The 24,213-nt window shown below is 36.9% G+C and overlaps 1 protein-coding gene across 3 annotated transcripts in view; it reads left to right on the top strand.

The window, feature by feature from the left end:
- Positions 1-24,213, top strand: part of HERC2 (HECT and RLD domain containing E3 ubiquitin protein ligase 2) — a 103,922-nt gene that overhangs the window by 54,733 nt on the left and 24,976 nt on the right. For all 3 annotated transcript variants that reach the window (XM_085055685.1, XM_085055695.1, XM_085055675.1), the window contains exons 40-71: positions 651-798; positions 889-1,085; positions 1,318-1,548; positions 2,303-2,438; positions 2,982-3,125; positions 4,370-4,512; positions 4,723-4,990; positions 5,152-5,294; positions 5,576-5,674; positions 5,771-5,939; positions 6,053-6,178; positions 6,776-6,884; positions 7,017-7,156; positions 8,598-8,788; positions 9,880-9,985; positions 10,151-10,242; positions 10,794-10,969; positions 11,432-11,543; positions 12,222-12,303; positions 12,402-12,545; positions 13,129-13,219; positions 14,644-14,821; positions 15,250-15,331; positions 15,414-15,585; positions 17,545-17,689; positions 18,369-18,594; positions 19,318-19,489; positions 20,033-20,219; positions 20,971-21,111; positions 21,314-21,505; positions 22,793-22,946; positions 23,641-23,748. In XM_085055685.1, the coding sequence (XP_084911811.1) occupies positions 651-798; positions 889-1,085; positions 1,318-1,548; positions 2,303-2,438; positions 2,982-3,125; positions 4,370-4,512; positions 4,723-4,990; positions 5,152-5,294; positions 5,576-5,674; positions 5,771-5,939; positions 6,053-6,178; positions 6,776-6,884; positions 7,017-7,156; positions 8,598-8,788; positions 9,880-9,985; positions 10,151-10,242; positions 10,794-10,969; positions 11,432-11,543; positions 12,222-12,303; positions 12,402-12,545; positions 13,129-13,219; positions 14,644-14,821; positions 15,250-15,331; positions 15,414-15,585; positions 17,545-17,689; positions 18,369-18,594; positions 19,318-19,489; positions 20,033-20,219; positions 20,971-21,111; positions 21,314-21,505; positions 22,793-22,946; positions 23,641-23,748 (4,804 nt within the window). The remainder of the gene's footprint in view (positions 1-650; positions 799-888; positions 1,086-1,317; positions 1,549-2,302; positions 2,439-2,981; positions 3,126-4,369; positions 4,513-4,722; positions 4,991-5,151; positions 5,295-5,575; positions 5,675-5,770; positions 5,940-6,052; positions 6,179-6,775; positions 6,885-7,016; positions 7,157-8,597; positions 8,789-9,879; positions 9,986-10,150; positions 10,243-10,793; positions 10,970-11,431; positions 11,544-12,221; positions 12,304-12,401; positions 12,546-13,128; positions 13,220-14,643; positions 14,822-15,249; positions 15,332-15,413; positions 15,586-17,544; positions 17,690-18,368; positions 18,595-19,317; positions 19,490-20,032; positions 20,220-20,970; positions 21,112-21,313; positions 21,506-22,792; positions 22,947-23,640; positions 23,749-24,213) is intronic.

Genomic DNA, 24,213 nt, shown 5'->3' with positions numbered 1-24,213 from the left:
CAGAATATGCAACCCCATCTTCTCCTTGATACTGCAGTGCTGCACCTTGCCCTGTTCCTTGTCAGTCCTGCACTGTCTGGGTTCAGAGCTACCAGCCTGTTCCTTCTGGACTGTGTTGGAGGCTGTGATTTCTCAGTGGCTACTTTTGGTTGTCTCTGTGGCTGCTGCTTTCCGCCTTCCACCATTCAGCTGTATATCTCATGTATTTTAACTATTATAGCTTCTTTGCAGATCACTTGGAAACTTCTAATCCGAAATACATCCTAGTACTAATTTCTGAGTCTGCAATCTGAGCAAAATTCCCCGTTCTGTATTCTATTTTTCATATTTGTTTTGGTCATTTACATTGTTTTTCAGTGTGTGTGTCTCATGTCCTAAGTATTAAAGAGATTGAGCTTACTAATGTAATGTGCCAATAAAATTGTTTCTGACTTGAAACTGTCACAACTTCTTTCAAAATATCTCTTAGCAAACTGAGGATCAGTAGCTCTGTAATTTCCACAGCAGGAAAGAAATCAGCATTGTAGAAAGAACTACAAAGGAAAGCTAACTTTAAAAATGTGATTCTTCCATACTTAATATATTTGAGAGTTTCTTTAGTATTTGGTGATTCTTAGACTAGAATAACACTAATTGTGTTCTCTTTTTAGATACTTGCTGTGCATTTATTGAAAGCAGTACTTCCATCCTGGGATAAAAATGAAAGGTCAAGAGACATGAAATTTCTTGTGGAAAAACTGTTTGGATTTTTAGGGAGCCTGCTTAGTACTTGTTCTTCAGATATCCCACTGCTCAGAGGTAGAGGAATTTTCCCGCAGTGGCTTATTTTTATGTTTGGGAAATGTGCGCATTTAACTGGTAACCTGTGCAATTGCTTTGTCTTCCCAGAATCTACTCTGAGGAGGAGAAAGGCCAGGCCCCAAGCATCTCTAACTGCCACTCATAGTAGTACTTTAGCAGAAGAGATAGTGGCACTGCTGAGGACACTGCATTCGCTCAGCCAGTGGAATGGACTCATAAACAAGTACATCAACTCTCAGCTAACCTCCATCACCCACATCTTTGCAGGAAAACAGTCAGAAGGGGTAGTTTCCACGTTTTAAAATAAGCTCATTTTTATAGCAATATTTATTTTGAAATTATAAATACTAAATCTTTGTAAACTATATTAAGCTTAATATTGAAACCATTTTTCTATTTTTATATATATTTTTGTTATAATTTTTAAGTTGAAATATATGTGATTAACTTTGTATTTTAAAGCAGATAGAAGTGTATGTTTTCTCCCTACAGTTAAATTTTATTGTTCTTTGTTAGGCTGTGTTAGATGACTACTTCCCTGACACTGAGAATCCAGAGGTGGGAGCTCTAATGGCAGTCTTGGCTGTGATTGGTGGCATAGACAGTCGCTTGAGACTGGGTGGACAAGTAGTTCATGATGAATTTGGAGAAGGCACAGTGACACGCATCACCCCAAAAGGGAAAATCACTGTGCAGTTCTATGACATGCGAACATGTAGAGTGTGCCCTCTGAATCAACTGAAACCAGTAAGTTTCGTTTATTAAGGCTTTAATACTGGGGAGGTTTAAAACTCTAACATGGGCCAGAGGAAAAAAAATACGTGTTTTTCACTGACTAAATACATTCACCTCATGTGATGCTCTGAATGCACATCTAAGATGGTCCTCATGCAAACCTCTGTAGGGCCTTTAAATCCCATCCTCATTTGCTGAGGAGATTGAAAGCAAGAGGGATTTATGCTGAAGTTGTTTGAGTTGACGTAAAATGCCAAGTTATTGTAATGTGATTTATAGCTTTTAGATATATATATATAGAGAGGAGCTTCTTTCTGTTTAAGTTGATTTGCTAACTAATGTGGAAAGGTTTGTTATTTTCAACTGAGTCTTGACTTGGTTGATAAGACTTTAGTGAAAGTGCGGGCCAAGTGCTTGGTCTGCCTCAGAGACTGGAGTTCCGCCTTGTTCTGACTCTGTTCTGCTTTTTGATGAAAATTGCAATTGTGGGGTACAAATACAGGCATAGGAGCTGTGCAGGGAATAGAAATCCTCTCTAGTTGTTCCTGGTCAAGAGCAGTAAGATGAATGTGACTTTCCCTCTTCTGCAGTTAATAACCATTGAAACTTTTAATGATTTTGTGAGATTTTAGGAAAACGCTTACCTGTAAATCTTTCTTCTTTTTTCTTTTTTTTTTTCCTTTTTTAAATTTTTTTTTTTGTTTGGTTGGTTTGGTTTTGTTGTTGTTTTTGTTTTGTTTTGTCTGGTTCTTCCCCCACTGTCTAGCTTCCAGTTGTGGCTTTTAATGTGAACAACTTGCCTTTCACGGAACCTATGCTATCCATTTGGGCTCAACTAGTAAATCTGGCTGGAAGTAAAATAGAAAAACAAAGAACGAAGTCTACCAATCAAGGTCTTTCAGGTACAGTTGGGGGCTTTTTGCTGTTTGTTTACTTTGGAAGTGGATGGATATGCTCTGGAAAAAATACTTGTAACAGCAAACATATGTAAGGAAAAGGGTCTTCTGTAACCTTACCCATTTTCTTACTCAACATTGAGTAATAGGCACTTCAGAGCCAAGTTTGGCTAGGAGGTGAATTTCTCTGCACTATAAGTGGAATATCTTTAAGTTTGATGGGAATAGGTAAATAATGCTTGGGGCTGATCTCACTGTATTGATTTGTTTAAAATACTGGATTCAAGTAACAACTGCACTTACTGTATTATAAATCAGCTTGTATGACTGTCCAGGGTGTGAAAAGTAGGAAGGCGGTATTTTTAATATCATGGGCCATACCATGTGTGCAGGCTTTTGATCCATGTGCTCTTCAGAATGACTCATATCATCAGTACACAGTGAGCTAAGATGTAAACTGATGTTTGGGCTGGGGTTGTATGAATGATAATCTTTTTTCTCTAATGCAAGAGATTTCTGGCACTAATGGCTGCTTAATATTTCTGATAGGTCAAGTTGATCTGGATTTACTGCGCTGCCAGCAGTTAAAGCTGTATATACTAAAAGCAGGACGGGCTCTGCTTTCTCACCAGGATACACTAAGGCAGATCTTATCTCAGCCAGCTGTTCAGGAGTGTGCATTAAATCCTGCAGGTATTCTGATATGCAACCTGACTGTGCTGCTGTTTGCTTAGATGATAGATTATGTGAATATAACCTTTGCTAGTGGCAGTTGGATGGTAGCAATTCAATTTGCCCTCTAAAGACTAAAAATTAAAATCCATGCATGTTTTAAGCTTTCACATTAAAAGGAAGTAACTTTGTAACTTAAGTTTTGAATGCTAATTAGGTGAAGTGTTTGAAGCTTGAAATGCTGGAGTTAGCTAAATTTGTAAGTCTTCTACACTTAGTATAGAAGTAAGCTTTGTAATTAATTTTAAAATACTTAATAGTTTTTGCCGTGGTTTTATTTTTCTGCTATAAAAGTTAAAATTTGCTATTGATTTTACTTCAGATTTCTGTGGGATTTTTTGTCAATTACCACATTTCAAGTCAACAGAATTTACTGGGTTTTTTTTAGGAATGGAGTATGATTTTACTCCTACCATCATTTTTAAAGGGAAAAAAACCCCCTAACCTAACACTTTTTTTTTTAACCACCACAGCATATATATGTGAGGACTATTAACTGTTTTATTATTTCAAATATGGGAGTTTTTTTTTGTTGGAGTTACTAAAGAGAGGACATTTTCCTGTGATAGCCACAGTAAAGATTTAGGAAACATGAATGTTCATGCCAACAAGAATACAAAATTAAACATGAAAGGTGCAGAACTGTGAGCAAGTTGATTCAATAAAGGTATACAATTTTGAAGGGACAATGAATACATATAGGTATATATAAATACCCTACTATATATATCTATAAAAATATATATAAATACCCCTACCTATGGGGAGCTCTTCCCAGTAGGTATATTATGGGGGAAATGACTCAATCCAGAAAGTATGCACTGTGGTTTTGGGATCACTGAAACTGTTGGTTGTCTGTATTAACCAACATTTATCCTGGTTGATCCTGGAAGTACCTTTTCCTAGTAGTCTTATTGCAAAAAAGATGGACTCAGAAGACACTTATGCAAATTCACTGTGCACTGAGTAGTTTCTGTTAGAAATTTCTTTGGTGTATTTTAGTAAATTTATTGTTTATCTACAAGTTTCTTACTTGCTTTTTTTGTATGGAGATTGTGGTATGTATGGCTTAATTTTAAATGCATTGTATCTGTGGAGAAGAAATACATGAAAAATAATATTTGATCAACCAGTAAGTCCTAGAATAAGTCTCCTGATTGACTTGTATTACATGGTTTTGGTTAAAATAATGTTTTTGTTTTAAGAGGATGGAGCAGTTGCCTCTCCTGACATAGGAGATATGTCTCCTGAAGGACCTCAGCCTCCCATGATCCTTTTGCAGCAACTTTTGTCAGCTGCTACGCAACCATCACCTGTGAAAGCCATATTTGACAAGCAGGAGCTTGAGGTAGAGTCTGTGTTTTCTGCTAAGTAACCTAAGAAATAACTCTTTATAATTCACATTTCAGTTAAAACTTAGTAAACTATAGGTTTAAAAAAGAAGTGACACTGAACCCATTTAGGCAAGTAACGCTGAATTTCAGGCATGTGTGTACACACACACAAACATATTAAATATGCTTGTTTTGCTTGGACTGATCTATTTGTTCTCCTTTAGGCTGCTGCATTGGCAGTGTGCCAGTATTTGGCTGTAGAGTCTACACATCCTTCAACTCCATTGTTTGAAGACTGCAGCTCTAGTGAATCTACAACACCCATCACAGTGCAACATATCCGACCCACAAAAGCAAAAAAACGCAAACAATCTCCAATTCCACCCCTCCCCATCGTAGTTCAACTTATGGAAATGGGTTTTCCTAGGAAAAACATAGAATTTGCACTAAAATCTCTGTCGGGAACCTCTGGAAGTGCTTCTGGATTACCAGGTATTTTATTTAGTAAAATTAATGATATTAGAGAGAGAAGAAAAGTTGCAGGCAGATTAAAGCAGTACTTATGAGGAAGTAGTTGTTATCCTCTTTTTCGATACAGTCTTAAAAATGTTAGAGATCCCTTGCAGACAAACTGAGTTTGTTTTCTATATTAGGAGTGGAAGCCTTGGTTGGGTGGTTGTTGGATCACCCCGATGTTCAAATTACCGATCTGTCTGATGCTGATACTATCTCCGATGAGTATTCAGATGAGGAAATAGCAGAAGAAGTGGAAGAAGCTGAAGCTGCTTGTCCTGTTGTAAGTATTAACTTAGTAGACCTAAGTTGTGCTGCAAATTTTGTAATTATTCCCTTTTTGGGAAAATGGTGAGAGTGCAAGGACAATCTGCTGTCCCAAGCTTTCCAAGCAGTTACCAAGATCATGTTTGCACTGTGTTTCTTAGACATGACATAAAACAACTGAGAATAATCCATAAATAGTTTTGTTGGGTTATCTTCTGTCTTTGCTAACAATGTTATTTATCCGAATTGAAAACAGATTTTGTAATTGTTTCATATTTATTTTGGACTTTTTTCCAGTCAAGTGGTGCAGTTGTAACAGAGAGCCAGACCTATAAGAAAAGAGCTGATTTCTTAAGCAATGATGACTATGCTGTGTATGTGAGGGAGAATATTCAGGTAAGTATGATGATCAAAAGCTACATTCAAACTACTTTCCTTTTGGTACTAAAGCCTTTACAAAGCTATTGCATTCTATTGTCCTTTTTTCCCTAGGTGGGGATGATGGTTAGGTGCTGCAGAACCTATGAGGAGGTTTGTGAAGGAGATGTAGGCAAAGTTATTAAATTGGATCGAGATGGATTGCATGACCTGAACGTGCAGTGTGATTGGCAACAAAAGGGTGGTACTTACTGGGTCAGATATATCCATGTTGAGCTTCTAGGTGAGTTCACTTCTGACTGCTTTTTAACTAAAATAGTGAATGGTAGACTAAGAGAGATTTCTTTTTGGAGCGGGAAGTGCCACTCACTATACATTTATTCTTGCATCTGCTAGGATTCCCACCACAGAGTTCTGCCTCTCATATCAAGATAGGTGACAAAGTGCGTGTGAAAAGCTCTGTCACCACTCCCAAATACAAATGGGGATCAGTTACTCACCGAAGTGTGGGCATCGTCAAAGGTAATGTATATTCAAAAGGGGGCATGTTGAGGTGATAAAACTCAAAACCACACAGACTTTTTTCTAGACACACTTAAAAATCACAGTGTTTTGTGGAGTACTGTAGGATGATAGGCAATACAGAATGCATTTGAGGTCTGTGGTGAATTTATAGACATGTACTCTGTGGCAGCCCATTTTGTTAGCATGTCCACCTGCCATGCTTCATTCACTTCATTCACATACAATGAAAGTCCTTAAGCATCTGTGCAGCTTCCTGCTGCAGTTCTGTTTTACACTTTGGATGAACCACAAATGGTTTTCCTGTAAGAAGTAATTCTAACTCGAAGGCTTCATAAGGAAGTGAGGAGAAAGTGGGATGCACTAGGCTGTAAGGGATATTATTGAAGAAAACTGTGGAACACTGGTTCTTTGAAGAGGTACAGATTTTGGTCATACTGTATTTGTGCTTACAAGTACATTCTTACTTGGGAATGGTTTCTAAAAAAAATGAGGAAAAAATCAGAGTAGAGGAATTAAAATTGAATACTAAGCACTTTTTGCTTCTATTTTATAAAGATTTGCAACACATGTATTTTCTCCATGTTTTTGTCACAGCATTTAGTGCCAATGGAAAAGATGTTATTGTAGACTTTCCTCAACAGTCACACTGGACTGGCTTGTTGTCAGAAATGGAATTGGTCCCTAGCATTCATCCTGGAGTCACGTAAGTGATTATTTGCTTTTTTTCTTGGTGTATATGGGTTATCGTTTATCGTCTTGGTTCTGTTATCTTGTCTCATGTTACAAGTAGCTTGTGCCATGTATATATTTATTTGTTCTTCTCTTGTCAAATCAGGTGTGATGGCTGTCAGATGTTTCCTATCAATGGGCCTAGATTCAAATGCAGAAACTGTGATGATTTTGACTTCTGTGAGACTTGTTTTAAAACGAGGAAGCATAACACCAGACATACTTTTGGCAGGATAAATGAACCAGGTAAGTTTTGCAGTCTGTGTTTCTTAGATTAATTTGCAACGCATTTAAGTTCTTATTAAAAAAACAATTTTAAATTTCTGCTCCTTAATATAATGAAATTAGTATTCAGACTGACCCCCTAGACAACAAAACATTTATAGCACTGCTACAATTGCATGTGATGGACTACAACAAAACATTAACCCCTAAGCCTTTTTTGTAGTGTTAAAAAGTTTAAAAAATGTCTCTATGACAGTAACTCTACATGTCAGAATGGCATTTTTACCTACACCAAAAGTAAAATTTGTAATTCTCTAATCCTCCGGCCTTTTGCTACTGACCTAGATGTAGATGAATGTAATTCTCACGATGGTGGGGACAGCTGGAAATACCTAAGATGCCTTCTTGTGCCTCAGTTGCTCTTCAAGTATTTTGCCTATCAGTGTGTGATGGCTGTTGCCTCCTTTCCTCTGTGATGTGGAGACTCCAGAGGAATGTGATGGGGAAGGGAAACCTTTTGAAAGACTCATAATGAGAATTTTTTTTTTCTAGGGCAGGAGCATGTATAGCTATTTTAACTCCAAAACTTTTGGGCTTTGCATTATTATGCAAAACTTACCTGATATTTGCTTTTATTTTCCATCCACCTGTTTAAAAATCAATCTTACCCTAGTATTTGCAAGTTAATGCAGACTTCTGGACTAAATTTCTTTGTATTTACACATAACAAGTCTAATTGTTTTGGGAAGTGAATAAAGCTGATTCCCCTTTGAGACTGTGAACATGGATTGCATGTGTGTGATGGTTTGTCTAAAGGGCAAGAAAGACTTTCTTTTAATAAGTCAGTTGATATGGTTCTGCATCTGGTATGGTGTGAGTCTGTAATCCTTCCCCTTGCCCTCTCTAGGATAGAGGAGTTACAATATTCTTTTAGTTAAGCTTTCTAGATGGTACAAAATCGGTGAAGGGAAGTGGAAATGAGCTTTTGTAGGGAGGAAATCTATATCTCAATAAAATACCTCCTTCTGGAGCAAAATATGAGTTTTTGAGTGCTCCAACTTAGCTATTTGTTCTCTGGTAGGGGATTTTCGTTGAGGTTTGGTTGCATATTTTTCATAGGCTATAACAGTGTAAAAAATTCATGTGCTGTGGGCCTGTATTTTGAATTGTTTATCATCCCAAATTTTGATCTGTATTTTAAAAGGAAGGACCATTTCAAGTAGCTGTCTAGTAAAAAACTTGTGAAGTTGAAGCTCCTTCAAAAAAAGAGCAACGCTTTTTAAGCGTTGAGTGTTCTGTACTAGTACCATACCCGTGTGACATGCTTCTGTGTTCTAAATACAGACTAGACTACATATCTGAAATGTTGGATTTGTTGTATTTCCTTTCACCCTGCTTATGGGTTTCATAGAAGCAATTTTCTTTGAGAGGTCCATGCTTAATGTTTCACTTGACCGTGCAGGTCAGTCTCCCGTGTTCAGTGGGCGTTCTGGAAAGCAGCTGAAGAGACGGCACAGTAGCCAGCGGGGAATGTTACTGGATGATTGGTCAAGGATAGTCAAGAATTTGAATGTCTCATCCTCTGTGAATCAGGCTTCACGTCTTATTGATGGTAGTGAGCAGTGCTGGCAGTCTTCTGGTTCACAAGGAAAGGTAATTTTAAGCCCTAAATGCTTTATTATGACATACTTCTTGCTTAAGAGGATCTCCCCAGAGCCTTCCCTTCCCCAGGTTGAACAACCCCAGTTCTCTCAGCCTGTCTTTGTGGGAGAGGTGCTTCATCTCTCTGATGGCCTTTGTTGCCCTCTTCTGACCCACTCTACCAGGTCCATGAGGTTTTTTTGTGCTGAGGAGCCCAGAGCTGTATGCAGCACTCCGGGTGGAGTCTCACCAGAGCAGAGTAGAGGGTCAGAGTCCCCTCCCTTGACCTGCTGGTCACTGCTGTTTTGAGTCAGCCCAGGATGCAGTTGGCTTTCTGGACTGTGAGTGCTGCTCATCCACTGGAACCCCCAGCTCTCTTTCTGTGGGGCCACTCTCTAGCCTCTCATCCCCCAGTTTGTAAGTACAAGCAGGATTACACCATCCCAGCTGGAGAATGCCACACTTGGCCTAGTTAAATTTCATACCATTGCTGATTACTGAGCCCTCTAGTCTATCACGGCCTCTCTGTCTTGGAGGGAGTCAACAGCTTTTCCTGGTTTAGTGTCATTGGCAAAGTTCCTTAATGTACATTTGACTCCTTTATCCAGATAATGCATAAAATACGTTGTTCCTTAGTTAATGGTATACCAGTTTTATTGGCCTGCAGCAGTGCTTTGTGGCCAACCCAGGCACCAGGATTTGCAGCTGGGCATCTGTCCAGCGTGTTTTCATGCTCGGTTGATGGCCATGCTGAGAATATCCCGAAGTACCTTTCCTCTAGGTTTTCTACAGCCTGTAACCTAAGACTTACATTATGTCCCTTTTCTTGACCTCCAATTGTGCTGTGCCTTGTGTTCTCAGTGGTGTTGGTCTTGGCTGAAATAAATTGTTTGCTACAAATATTTCTCTTGTAATTGGAGGTAGGACAAGCAAGAAGTTCACAAGGTCATTTCCCTTTGGCCAGTTTCCATATATTGCAGCTGTTCCATGCCATTCAGAAACGTTTTTCATGCTTTCTTCAAAAATATCACATATATATTCTTCTTAAACGTATGGTGGCCATAATGATACTGTCTAAAAATGAAATTCTGTGTTTCTTCTAGCACTGGATTCGCTTGGAGATTTTTCCAGATGTTCTTGTTCACAGACTAAAGATGATAGTGGACCCTGCAGACAGCAGCTACATGCCCTCCTTAGTTGTAGTTTCAGGTATGTGTGTATTCTCTAAAGTAAAAAAAAAAAAATTTTTGTGTTTAACAGCAGGTGTTTATCTGATTTCTTTTAACATAGTCATCTGTTTAACATGCAGAGTGCCTGTTTATGAAACAAATGCCCTATCCAAAAATATTTTTCATTCCATGTTTTGTTTTCTAGGTGGTAATTCCCTAAATAACCTTATAGAGCTAAAGACAATCAATATCAATCCTACAGACACCACAGTGCCTCTACTCAGTGATTGTACTGAAGTAAGTGAAATTTGTGTGAGGATTTCTGTTGTGTGCAGCAGAAAAATATTGTGCTGCAAGAGATGGATAAAAAGCATTGTTTTGATTATTAAAGCATGGTATTTTATTTTTCCTCTAACTTAGTAGTATTTCTGGCAAGTTATTAAAGTTAATGATTCTAAAAAGATACCACAGTAACAGTGTAACACTATAATAGACTTAGATTATTTTAGGGGGTTTTATGTAAATCAGTATAGCTGTGAACTAGTAAGGCATTCCAATAAACATAAATTTTGGGGGTAATTTTGGGTAGCAGTTCTGATTTTTTCCATTAACAGCAAGGAGAAATGCATAATGAATTGTATGAGATTGGGAGTGAAATCTTTCACAAATGAATGAGGTCATATGCTAATGATAAAGTATGAATTATTTAGGGCTGAAAAGTCAAGTATTTAAAATGACAAATTCATTTTGTTAAAGTGACAAAGTCTAGCAAAAGTTCTATTTCTTTGCTATCTTTTATAAAGTTCCATAGAACCCAAAAGATGCCCATACAGTATTTTTCTTCTTAGTACCACAGGTATATTGAGATTGCGATCAAGCAGTGCAGAAGCTCTGGGATTGATTGCAAAATACACGGCCTCAGCATACTGGGACGTATACGTGCAGAGGATGAAGATTTGGCTGCAGTCCCTTTCCTAGCTTCTGATAATGAGGAAGAGGATGACGATAAAGCTAACACTGGGAGGTAAGTAACTGCAGTGGTGAAGGCAGGAGGAAATGATAAAGAGCCTTGTTGTCTGTTCTTACAACTCTGGGGATGATTGCAGAAAGAGCACCTATATTAGATTGAATGATAGTAAAGAGAAATCATTGTCTTAGTGTATTGGAATTGTAAGTAGATCTTTTGTCAATAAGTTCTCTGAGATGATCACACTGGTGAGGTGTAACATTTTGTATGACTCATCCCCTTTTGCAGTCTATATGGGGCTGGAAACTGAGCTAAAAACTTGATGTGCTTATATTTGATATGTGAGACATGTATTTACTACTGCTCAGCAAAACATTCTGGTTTTTTGTTGTGTTTGTGTAGTTTGAGTCCTGAAACTGTTTCAAACTGTAAAACTCAGTAAATACAGTAAAAAAAGTGTCTATGCTACAGCATACTGTTTGCTAAACTGACTGTTTTGTCTTTTCTCAATATGTTCAGTCTTGTTAGAAAGAAGGCAGCTGGGCTTGAATCAGCAGCTACAATAAGAACCAAAGTTTTTGTTTGGGGACTAAATGACAAAGACCAGTTGGGAGGGCTAAAAGGTTCCAAGGTATGTTGTTTTCATACTTCAGTAAAAAAGAGAAACAACAAAAAATAAAATATGAGTCATAAAACTCAGTTCAGACTTAATCAGAATTTTACAGTTTATTACTGAAAGCTACAAAGAGTAGGTTTCAGTGGCTTTTTACTGTTAAGACATGTAGATGTCTGCTGGGTGGAAAACTGGAGAAAATTTACATTTTGGTTGTTACTCTGAAATCTGTCTTGATTTTTATGAGCCACTCAATTATTTGTTTTAGATGATAATGAATTAATTACTTTAAAAATGTATAACACTATACATATTCTGTTCCTGTTGTTTGCATGCATAGAATAAAACTTTTCATGTACTTTTTAATGTATTCTTTCTACCTGGAAGTTGTACAAAACTTGGAGAAACAAAAAGTTAACCTTTCCAGTATTCTTCAGTTTTCATAAAAAAGCTTTACTAAAAGAAATTCCCTGTCTTTATCACATTTCATTTTTTCTCAGGTTTTGTATTTGTCATAGTTTCAGTATAAAAATTTTTAATTGGTTTTTGTCTTTTGCGTGGTGTATATGAATTGGTTCGTGTGAAGCATCCAAAAGTACCGGTTAGATTAACCGCTTTATAACTTAAGAGCTTTTCTTTTTAAAGTGTAAAACATTAAAGTGAATCATAATGATTTTAATTTCCTGTCTGCTCTAGATAAAAGTCCCTTCCTTTTCTGAAACCCTTTCTGCCTTGAATGTTGTGCAAGTAGCTGGAGGATCCAAAAGCCTTTTCGCAGGTAGCGTGAGTGTAAAATAATTACAACTGTTTAAGGGCAGAAACAGATTTTGAGCTGTGAAACACTAATGGTGTTTCCAACTGTTTTCTTCATTTTAGTGACCGTAGAGGGTAAAGTGTATGCCTGTGGAGAAGCCACAAATGGAAGGCTGGGTTTAGGAATATCTAGTGGAACTGTGCCTATTCCCCGCCAGATTACAGCTCTCAGCAACTATGTGGTAAAGAAGGTGGCTGTTCACTCAGGTACTGACTGTTGCTGTCCTTAGATACATAGACATAACATATTAAACCTGAAAAGAGTTGCTTTGCAATTTTCTTGGGTGCTGTGATGCCCTAGCATATCAGATGCTCTTTTTTTAAATAAATACAGGTTATTAAATTCTGTCTGTTGTACACAATGACAGATTAAATCTAATGGTTGTGTTATTAAAATCTGTGAATTTAGACCATACAAGTTTTCTTATCTGCTGGAAGTTAACTTTGGTAATTTTGGTTTTTCCATTGGATTCAAAGTGTTTTCATTTTTAATATTTATAAATGGTCGGTTTGTTTTTCTCATTATTTTTTCTTGCAGCTCTGAAAATAGAAAATTGAGTGATTATTGATTTGCTTTTTTTTTCCTTTTACAATGTGCCAGGAGACCTAATTGCACAAAAGCTTTTTATTTTAAATTAAATCATGTGAAAGCTTTGAAGAAAATAAATAATGTGTGTGGAGCTGAAGGGCTGGTACAGTTGCATTATAGAAGTACAGCAATGTCAAATTGTTGCTAGACCTGCTGGCTGCTTGAAAGCTCAAAAATGTAAATTTGTGTTCGCACTTCTAGGTGGCCGGCATGCAATGGCATTAACTGTTGATGGAAAGGTGTTTTCATGGGGTGAAGGAGATGATGGAAAACTTGGTCACTTCAGTCGAATGTAAGGATTCCAAATCTGTCTGTATTTCAGTAAAAGATTTGTGTTGAGTATTACAGCACTGCTGACCACCACTATTGACAACACCAGTATTTTTAATACAGTAGGAATAAAAAAATGTGTTGTAAGAAGACTTTTTTTTCCCCACAGTATATGCTCATTTATGGTGCAGCATTTTTAGCAGTCTTCAGCCATTTAAAAAGGCATTCAATTAATATGGAAAGATAACTTAGTAGATAAAGTCTTGAGTAATATTTTCGAATGTCACCGATGAAATTGCTTACTTTTGAACATACAGTTTTTGGTTGCTTTTATAAGGTATGGTTTTCAGAGTTTCCTGAAGGAGTAAAAAAAACCATAGTAATTTTACATTCCTGAGCTGCAACAGTTCATAATTTAAGCCTGTCCTTTTATGGCCCTTTTCTTTAGATTTCCGTTCACAAACTTGTTAGCCAGAAATAAACTTCTTACACTTTTCAGTAATACTTAGTTTAGTCTTCTGAAGGATGGCTTTGAAGAAAATTTGAATTTTCTCATATTTTACTTTGTATGTACCCACAGAACAATATTTTGAAAGAAAAAACCCTAATAAACAAAGCCGCTGGGTAAATCTTTGCTTGTCATTCTGATATGTTTTGAGGACCTGCCCATAATATGTAAAAAATTAATTCAGATGGCTAATATATTACAACAAATAAATGTTTATAAGGCTGGGTCAGACTAATGAAAAGGAAAATCCAGATGAGAGCAGTATTACTGTTGGGTGTTCAACTTCCTCATGTTTTACGTAATTGTATTGAAAGTGAGATTTGGAACTCTTGGGCATTTCATAGTAGTAATATTTCCAGAGGCTGTGCATAATTTTATGGAGTCTAAGTGGTGGTTCTGGTACAGTCAATATCAGAAAATCTTGAGTTGAATATTTTTTTGGAATTAAGATAACATTGTAACCACATGAAGAGTAGATATTTCTAGTACTCACATAGAAGCCTAACAGTAAATTCTATTTCTGATTTCTCTATCTTGAAGAGCAAAGTTGGGATGGGAATGTCATCTCTTAACCCTTCTGTCTGTCTCTGTCCACTGCTAATAAATCACTCAGCTTTGGGCAGTGACAGGAAATGTGTTTTCACTTTCTATTATGCACTGTTTTAGTTGATTCATCGTATTGACATTTTGAATTTCTCACCTAAGTTTTGCAGCAGAAGCATAAAATACACTTTAAATAAATTTTGAAGTACATTAAAATAATGTAAACTTTAGACTTATGGTGCTTCTGAAGAGTACATCTTGGAATCGGAGTGTTGCATCTTATTTTATCTTGAGATTGCTGTTCGTTATTGCACAATTTTTATTGCAACGGTTGGAGTATATTGTGTGGCTTTTCCATAATTAACAGAGTGGATTTGTTGTTCGTTTTTCTCTAGGAACTGTGATAAACCCAGGCTGATCGAAGCGTTGAAAACCAAACGCATCCGTGATATTGCCTGTGGCAGTTCCCACAGTGCTGCTATTACCTCTAGTGGTGAACTGTATACGTGGGGTCTTGGAGAATATGGAAGACTAGGACATGGAGATAATACCACACAGCTGAAGCCTAAGATGGTAAAATCAATGTCTCTTGTTTCTGACGAAATGTAGATGTGTTTAATAAAGGAGAGCATGAAGCTAAAGCAACAAAAATCGTGAAAGCAGTATGAAGACATTGTTATGGAGTGATCTAAGTTAGTTTTTGGTACAAATACCTCTAGTGAAAGTAAAGCTATTTCAGAAAGGCCAAAGAGACCCAGTCACTTCTGTGGAAAGTGGTGTAAAATGGCTAGTGCTGTTTTCAGCATTGATGTCCTGCATCTACTTGGATGCATAGCTGGAAGCTACCATGTAGCAATGTTGGATTCTGAAGTGAGCATGGCTTGATAGTTCTTTGCTTAGGCTGGGCACAGTGACCAAGATGAGTCATAAGACCTTGGAAACGTTTGTAATGTTTTAAACATAATTTCTTTGAAGGCTTACTTACTCCTTCTGTTTTGTAGGTTAAAGTGCTCCTTGGCCACCGAGTCATTCAGGTTGCTTGTGGAAGCAGAGATGCTCAGACTCTTGCTTTAACAGATGAAGGTAGGAGTAGATTGTTCCAGAAGCTTTCTAGCACATGGGAGTACTGTGATCACTGTTTGACTTGCAATTTGGTGTTTGTTAGGTTTGGTGTTTTCTTGGGGTGATGGTGATTTTGGAAAACTGGGCCGAGGAGGAAGTGAAGGATGCAACATTCCTCAGAACATTGAAAGACTGAATGGCCAAGGCGTTTGTCAGATTGAGTGTGGTGCACAGTTCTCGTTGGCACTGACCAAGTCAGGAGTGGTATGGACATGGTATGTTCCATTTGTCAGGAAGTATTAACAAAGAAGTTGCTAAGTGTTTGCTGTATTCAATGCTGTTTGAGTCCAATCATGCCTTATCTGTGTGTTTTGTCTTTTGAATTGGCAGCTCTTCCAGACGAGCTGTATCCATTCAATTCCTCTAACACTGTGTCTTGTCACATGCTTTGTTATCTGTCAAACTCTTTAGAATGGCTGGGTCCTATGGAATTAGTGGAGGAAAGGGAAGGTCATTCCCTCTCTTGGTCACCATGAAAAATGTAAAGAAATGGTAATTCAGGACTTTGGAGTGGAGTGGGGAAAAATAACTTGAGAGCCATAGCCTGGACTGTGTAGCCTACAGCTGAAGCAGAGCCTTGAGAGAGTGAGGATGCAGGAGATTAAGGAAGTAGCTGAAGTTCAGAGCAGGTGGGAAGAACTTCGCTGGGGACACAGGAAGACAGCAACAGCTTGGTCAGCTTATTGCTGCTCAGAAGGCCACTAAGTTGTCAGTAATGATGCCTTGGAGCAAGAATTGGTCTGAGATGATCACTCAGAGTTACTCAGATATGGTTTTATTTTTCTTCTTTTTGCCTGCTTGTTTCTGCTTTGTTTTGAACACAAATCTGGCTTTTCAAATTTATAAGCCATTTTGTAAAATCTGAGAGTTTACTGCATGGCAGGTCAGCATCAGAGCACTAACCAGATCAAGGTCTTACCCCATCCTTGTGTAATACGACGGTGACCCATTAGATGTATATCAAAGCTCAGTAGACTTAAACCAGTCATTTTCGTTGTGTTATTTGTCAGCAGTTGCTGAAGGATATGAAGAGAAATTCACAAAACTTTCATTTTTATAAGCTGCTACTGTTGTTAAAGGGGAGAAAAGTTTTTAACAGAGATGTTGTTTTTCAGAGTAGCCACTGGAAATTGTATTTCTTTCTTGCTCTCCCTCCTCTTACTTTTTTTTTGTAGTGACAAAAAGAGCAAGGGAAAAGGGAATTTGGCAGTCATTTTTTCCTTTCAAGAACTCATTCTAAAATTGTTCATTCCTTCCCTGCCCTAGTTTTCCTTAACACAGTTACGTCTAGTCAAAAATTTACAGCTCTTACATGACATTACAAGTCTACAAGGAAATTTTTTCAGGTCTATTTCAGCTCAAATGTCTGCACTTTAGGATGGCTGAGTTGCTTCTAAACTTTTCTTCTTGGATTTGTAATGGTGTGAGGAAAAAAATCACAACTTCTGGGTTATAACTTCAGGTAGATAACGGTGCTCTGTATCATGTTTCTCTCCATTGTAACATAACCTTTCTTGAGAAAAAAATGGTGGTGAGCAAAAGAACCACGTGAGTGGTTACTAAAAACATAGTGGGAGAAATCTCTGATGTTTGTTTCTTTACTGACATTCTTGGTAGAGGCTTTTAAAGGTGTTTACATTACTTTTGTGTAGGCTATTTTTTTAGTGCAGTTTGTGTATAACAACTTTGGAGTAGTTTAAATTATGGAGACTTGAACCTATACTGAGGCTTCCAACATTGAGAAAAAACTCAATTCTGACAACATTTTAGTTCCTGTGTATTTTTTTCATGGGAGTAGACTTGTTAAAGGTTCTGTTGTTGTTAGGTGTATCCTCAGTAGTATAAATCTGTCCAAGTCTTATCAAAACATGTGAATTTTGTAAGCATTTATTACTGCAGTGTTTCTGCAGCAGAGGAGATTAAATGTAATACCAGTTGCTTTGCATACAAAAAACAGTCATAATCATGCCCTTGTATATTGAGATGAGAAGCTATGGTGTAATAGAACTGCAGTTATCCTCATTCTCATGCCTTTGTAATTCAGTTTTGAAGCATTTGCTGGTTGCTGTGGGTGTTTAATGCAGTGATAAATTAAGTATATTCAGTTGGGAAGCTGCAGTGAAGAGGAACGTGTCAACTGCAGAGTTGTTTTGAATGTTACGTTTATGTTGCAGGGGTAAGGGTGACTACTTCAGGCTGGGCCATGGCACAGACGTACATGTGCGAAAGCCCCAGGTTGTGGAAGGACTGAGGGGTAAGAAGATCGTGCACGTGGCTGTGGGAGCACTCCACTGTCTGGCAGTTACTGACACTGGACAGGTATGTTGTGCATCACCCTCCTTTCTCCTCTTTCCTTGATGCAGAAATGTATGAACTAAAGTGTTTAGGAAGGAAAGTATAATGGTATTTGTACTGATCAAATCAAATAAAAATTTCTACTTATATTTACCTGCTTTTAAAAGTCTTGCATAAATATAAGCATGATTGTAATTTAAAAGGTATTAGCTTTCATATTAGGATTGGAGTTTAAATATTTTTGTCATAGGAGCTTTTGTAGTGTTTTCCTTGTATTATCTCATGATCAGCTTTCTGCTTCTTACTCTGGAAATGCAGAAGCAGAAAGTATTCTGGACAGATTTTTCAGCCTTATCATAATATTGTTTCAGATCTTTAATGTAATTATTAAGCAAGTAATTCTTCTAACTTACTGTTCACTGTGAACATTGAGTGTTTTATGAATCAACTGATCAATTGTGAATTGGCAATAATTTATGAATCATCTGATAAAGTGCTGCTTTGATTTTTTTTTTTCCCCTTCTTTTAATGTATGATAATGCCTGCATTATTTAATGAAGGGGGAAAATGTCATGACAGTAGATTCTCTAAAGTGCCCTAGATTACTGGCACAAATCACTGAAGTTCTTTTTAGGAATTAAAAAAAAAAATTCAATGAGATAAGCAGTAAAGCCAAGTAATATGTGGAAACTTTTCCTGGCAGGTTTACGCTTGGGGTGACAATGACCATGGGCAACAAGGCAATGGAACTACTACAGTCAATAGGAAACCCACTCTTGTCCAGGGCTTGGAAGGCCAGAAAATCACACGTGTTGCTTGTGGATCTTCCCACAGTGTGGCATGGACAACGGTGGATGTAGCTACACCATCTGTTCATGAGCCAGTACTTTTCCAGACAGCGAGGGACCCTTTAGGTGCTTCTTATCTTGGTTGGTGTTTGTTGCCTTACATTGTTTTTCCTTTACTGCCATTGGAGTGTTTGTTTTTGTGTGTGATTTAAGAGGTGACAGAAGAGTGCAAAAGAAATCCATTTACAAAAATATCACAAACCAAAATACACCTTTAAAAAAAACCAAAACAAACCCAACCAAACCTCTTAATGAAAGTAGACTTTTTAAATTAAAATGCAACATGCTTTCTCAAACACCCCAAGAACTTTCTCCTTGTGGAGGTAATAGTAAATGAATGCTACAGTAATATTAAACTTCTTACACATTACCTCTTACATCTATGATAAGTGACTTAAAAATTAGAGATTCAAAATAGCAGTGTTTTGTGTTGAATATAAGAACATAAAACATTTTGCTAATTAAGCTTTTTCATGACCAAGGCAATGTGTGCCTGCGAAATATTCTTGTTATTTCAGAATGTTTGTGTAAGTTAAACTTAGTTTAGGTGATGATTACCAAAATATTTCTATCTGTGTTACCTTACTTTTTGTGAGTAAGTAACAAGTTCAAATACTATTTTATGAAAGCCACAGTATTGACTTAAATATTGTAACTATAGGAAGTGCAGTTTAAGAATCTACTGTAGACTTAGTTTTACAGTCATGTTTTTTGCTTTAACAAGAAATTAGATGAATGAGTTCCTTTTATGTATTATACCATTGAAAAATGCTTACCTTCTCTTTCCCCTCCACCTCTTTTTAGGTGTTCCTTCAGATGCAGATTCTTCTGCTGCCAGTAACAAAATCAGTGGGGCAAACAGTTCCAAGCCAAATCGCCCTTCCCTTGCTAAGATTCTCCTGTCACTTGATGGGAATGTTGCCAAACAGCAGGCACTCTCTCATATACTGATCGCATTACAAATCATGTATGCCAGGTAGGCATGGAAACATTCTTGTCTGTTGCAGAGCAAAAGGTTACATAAATTACCACCTATTAGGGACTCTTGGGTCGGGTCGAAATTGTTTAACAGCTTTGGACTCCTCAGGATGGCCCTAAGCTTCATTTAAATTTTCTTTTGGTTTTAATGTTAGCTTCATGTGGTTATGTTTACAAAAGTTTCATTGCCTGGGGAAAAAAATTGTTTATTTAGGAATGCTCAAGTAAATAATGTAGAAGCAGTGTAAGTAAATTATGATGGATGATACGGAGGAAGCAGTGGAGGACAGAGTGGAAAGAACAATGAAACTTTGCAGTACCCTTTTTAGTGCAGAGGAGAATATTTTTGCTAAAATTTATAAAGAGAAACTCACGTTAAATATTGAAGCATCAGGCCCAAAGGAGAATAACAATTATTTACTCTCTGCATTCTGGAGCGTGGAAACCTTACTTTATTTTATTAAGGCAAGCTAATGTCATTTTTCATGTTTAACAAGGAAATATAATTAGGTTGATGTTAATCCATCCTAAATGATTTCAGGGATGCAGTTGTTGGAGCACTGATGCCTGCAAGTATGATTGCACCAGTAGAATGTCCCTCTTCATCACCAGCCCCACCATCAGATGCTACTTCTGCAGGAAGTCCTGCAAATGGAGATGAGTGTGTGCTTGTAGGAGATATCGAGGAGAGGCTGAGCCCAAACCCATGGCAGGACAGGAGAGGGGAGGTAAAGTGTCACATTATTTTTTTTCATCAGTTTTTGCCAGTAAAGCTGAAAAATATCTCAAATAGTCTGATGGTAGCAGAGAATAAAAAATTCCTTCATGCTCTAATTTTAGAACTGGATTCTCTGCTCATGTCAGATTTGAAAAAACTCAAATTTTAATGTGAAATCAGTTTTGAACTTTCAGAAAGCATTGTGTCATTTAAATGCAATTGTGATGATTTCTACTAGTATTTTAGAAGTATTGAATTAATTTTACAGGCGTGATATTAAAAAAAAAGTCAATAACAGGATATTTGAGCATTATTTAATGAAATCTAGTTGTCAACTTAGATCAACTGATGTAGACATGAGGCCCTGAATGAAATTCTACTCTGATTCCCAGCTGCTAACAAAAGCAGAAAAAATAAAAGGCATACTACTGAAGAGGTCTCTTTTGCTTCGATGAACTGTGAATTTGATATGTATTGTCAGGGCTTGTCTTCTACTTTGTAGACTTTTCTGCAAGCACTGATGTTTTATTGTATGTTTTTGTAGCAGCTGCCATTGAGGGGAGTGTTGGCTGTTTTACCCACACTAGGAACATAAAATAGAAGCTAAAAGTACAGGCAGTGAATCTGTTGGTTTTGGACTTAATACTGTTTTTAAATTGCTGCTGTCTTTGAACAGTAGCCCTTCTAGTAAATAGTTCAACTCTTTAAGGTTTTACAACGACTTGTTGGCAGTTTCATTAGTTATTATTTGTTCTGTCTAGGTTGTTCCTTCAGAAGATGCTGTGACACCATCTGCTGTTACTCCCTCAGCTGCTGCTGCCTCTTCCCGTCCTTTCATTCCAGTCACAGATGATCCTGGAGCTGCCAGTATTATTGCAGAAACCATGACAAAAACCAAAGAAGTAATGTTGTCAATACACTTCTTAAAACTTAAGTCTTAAACTTAAAAAACTTGTAAAAAAAAAAAACTTCTAAAACTTACCATGCTTTTATGAAGTAGTTTTGCTTTTTTTTTTTTTTGTGTTTCAAAAGTTATTCTGTAAAATTACTCCATTTTTTAAAATCTATCCAAAGACAGAGGGATGTGTGTTGTTTGTTTTGTAGGATGTAGAAAGTCAAAGTAAGGTATCTGGCCCAGAACCACAGTACTTGGATGAATTCACAAGTCTCCTGGTACCAGATGACACGCGAGTCATGGTTGACCTGCTAAAGCTTGCAGTGTCCAACCGAGCAGGTGAAAAGGGAAGAGATGTTCTCTCTGCTGTGCTCTCTGGCATGGGCACAGCTTACCCACAGGTCAGGTGTTGTTTCTGTTGCATTTTAACTATGCTTTTTTTATTACTAACTTGCTGGAATAGTTTCTTGTATTGGAAGTGCAGCTCAACATAAAGAGAAAGTTATTAAACATGAAAACTTGAGTTGAACTTAAATGCATGTGAGCTTTAACCATTTTAATGGAAATATTACATCAATATATATATGTGCTACAGATGTCAGTAACAAACTAATTCCTCAATTTTTTATGCTGCAATTAGACATTAACATGGAAGCTTAATTAATGTATGTACATATTGGTCAAGTGTCTGTGGTTATTGGAATAAAGCTGAATTAACCAAGCTCTGTTTCTTCAATCTGCAGAATATTAGTTTAAAAACTTCCATTACTGGTTTTTTGGGTTTTTTTTGCATCTGAGTTTATTTTTCAAGTTGATTCATTATGGCTAGCCAAAAATGCTGTTAGTGTATTGTGTTGTTAACGATATAATAGTTCTTAACTGTTAAGATTTAGGTTTCATGCATTGAAGTTTTGAACTCTATAGAAAGTATCCATGGGTGTGGGGCTTTTTTGACATAGCTGACAAAATGTTACAAATCATAAATTATTTATAGAATATCTGTGTACAGTAATGAACTGAAAGCTATTTAATATTTCTTGTAGCCTTACCTTTCAAATAGTAGTTTTCCTGATGGGTAACAATGCATTTCTTTTAAGATTTCTAAAACTGTTACTCCCCCTGCCCAATTTACAATGATTAGCTATTTACATTGGGCTTGAGATGTAGTTTTTCCAGTCTAATTAGGTACATGATTTATGTGCACTTATACATTAATTCTGGTTGTTTTGCTTCTAGGGTTAGTGAATAGCTGAACAACTTTGGGTTTATGTGTGATTTTTGTGGCTTTGGAGTCAGAATTTTTATTAGAAACTGTTCTTTTGAAATTATTACTTTTGGCATTTCCTCCCTAAACAGTGTTTTGCAATATTACATACTGGTTAAATATTTATGCCTTTCATTAATCTCTTTGTCTTTGCTCCATAGCTTAGATTCAATAGTTTGCTTTTTCTGTAAGGGAAAACAATTGTTTGTTTACCTACTGAAAACTGAAGTTTTTGGCTCTTAGTTTAACGATTTTTCTAGCTCTAGCACTACCAAAAAGAGTAATTTTGAATTAATATGATGGTTTATGAATCAGAGTTCCAAAAACAAGTTATTTATTTTAAAATTGGGAAGAATAGTAATTTGTTTATATTTCTTGGACTAATGAAACATAGTTTGTGAAGTGTGTATTTTTCTTTTCTTAGGTTGCTGATATGTTGTTGGAGCTTTGTGTTACTGAACTAGAAGATGTAGCAACTGATTCACAAAGTGGTCGCCTCTCTTCACAACCAGTTGTGGTAGAGAGCAGCCACCCATACACCGATGATACATCTTCCAGTGGCACAGTTAAAATACCAGGTACAGAATTCTTACTTATGCTACCAAGATTCAATTATTTTTAAGCCTGCCTGCATTAAATTGTTCCTTAAGTCACAAAAACTTGTATTGAACTTCTAAAGCCATGTTATGTGTCCTGTTGCTATAAAAAAGTATTTCTTGAAGCACTTACATGCTGATGAAAGTCTCAATTCTATACAATATGCGTTTCTGGATTCAGTGAGTGTGATTCCAGTTGCATATCATTACTGTTCAGTTACTGAGCTGAGAAGGACTGAGTCTTCTTCAGGGTCAGTAATTGAAAGCTCATCTTCTAGTTTTGAGCAAGGGAAATACTTTTTTGTTTTAATGATGTCTTTTCATTTAGTGCTTCCTTCAGTAAGTTACTTAGTACTTACCAAAAGTTACAGATAACAAAAAGCTCTTTGCCTTAACTGTAAATAGGTGTTGTCTTCTGCAACTTCAGTTTTAAATGTTCTAGTTTGGTCTTTTGTCTGTTAACCCCTGCTCACATGACCTTGCTGTGATTTAAGCCTTTCAAAGAGAAGAAATTACAGACAAATAAGGTCATTAAATCAAAATAAATTGTTTTTATTAATGAGAGCTATGTCTTCCAAACAACTGCGTTTGGTTTCATGTGGATTTCTAAAGTACTGCATTTGTCTGTGGTAATGATTGCTCTGTAGAAATATGTGAACTCTCTGTTGCTGTTTAGGTGCTGAGGGACTGAGGGTAGAATTTGACCGCCAGTGTTCTACAGAGCGGCGTCACGATCCACTCACCATCATGGATGGAGTCAACAGAATTGTGTCTGTCCGATCAGGTTAGGAGGACCAGTGCTTTACAGAAGTGTCTTGTGTGATTTACTCCTAAATGCTGAATGAAATGCAACACTGTCTGTGACTGACTTCTTGTTTGGGATTTGCCAGTAAAAAAGAGGAAAACCTCTGTAAATTGTTTCTGTCTTTTAAGGTAAAAAGTTTGTGGGATCTAGACACAAAAATTCATCTTCTGTCTTTGGATATAGAGAATCTCTGGGAAGTGCATGTTATATTGTCCAGTTTTTCCAAAGAGCAGATAGAGTGTAAAAAATCAGTGTTCAGCACCCCTGCCAACATGTGTGAATTTCTGCATAAACAAAATGTATTTTAACAAATTGGAAAAAGATACTTACTTTACTAGGTTTCTCCTTTCTCAGGTAGTACTTAGACAAATTTCAGCTTTTATATAGTCAGGACAAATGCTCTTCTGCTGTCAAATGTCCAAAATAATAGCTTGGTGCTCTTTC

The sequence above is a fragment of the Lichenostomus cassidix genome, chromosome 1 (genome assembly GCF_008360975.1).
Source record: "Lichenostomus cassidix isolate B80296 chromosome 1, HeHo_3.0, whole genome shotgun sequence".
Taxonomy (NCBI): Eukaryota; Metazoa; Chordata; class Aves; order Passeriformes; family Meliphagidae; genus Lichenostomus; species Lichenostomus cassidix.
The sequence above is the reverse complement of the archived record's forward strand: the minus strand, read 5'-3'. Positions and strand labels throughout refer to the sequence as shown.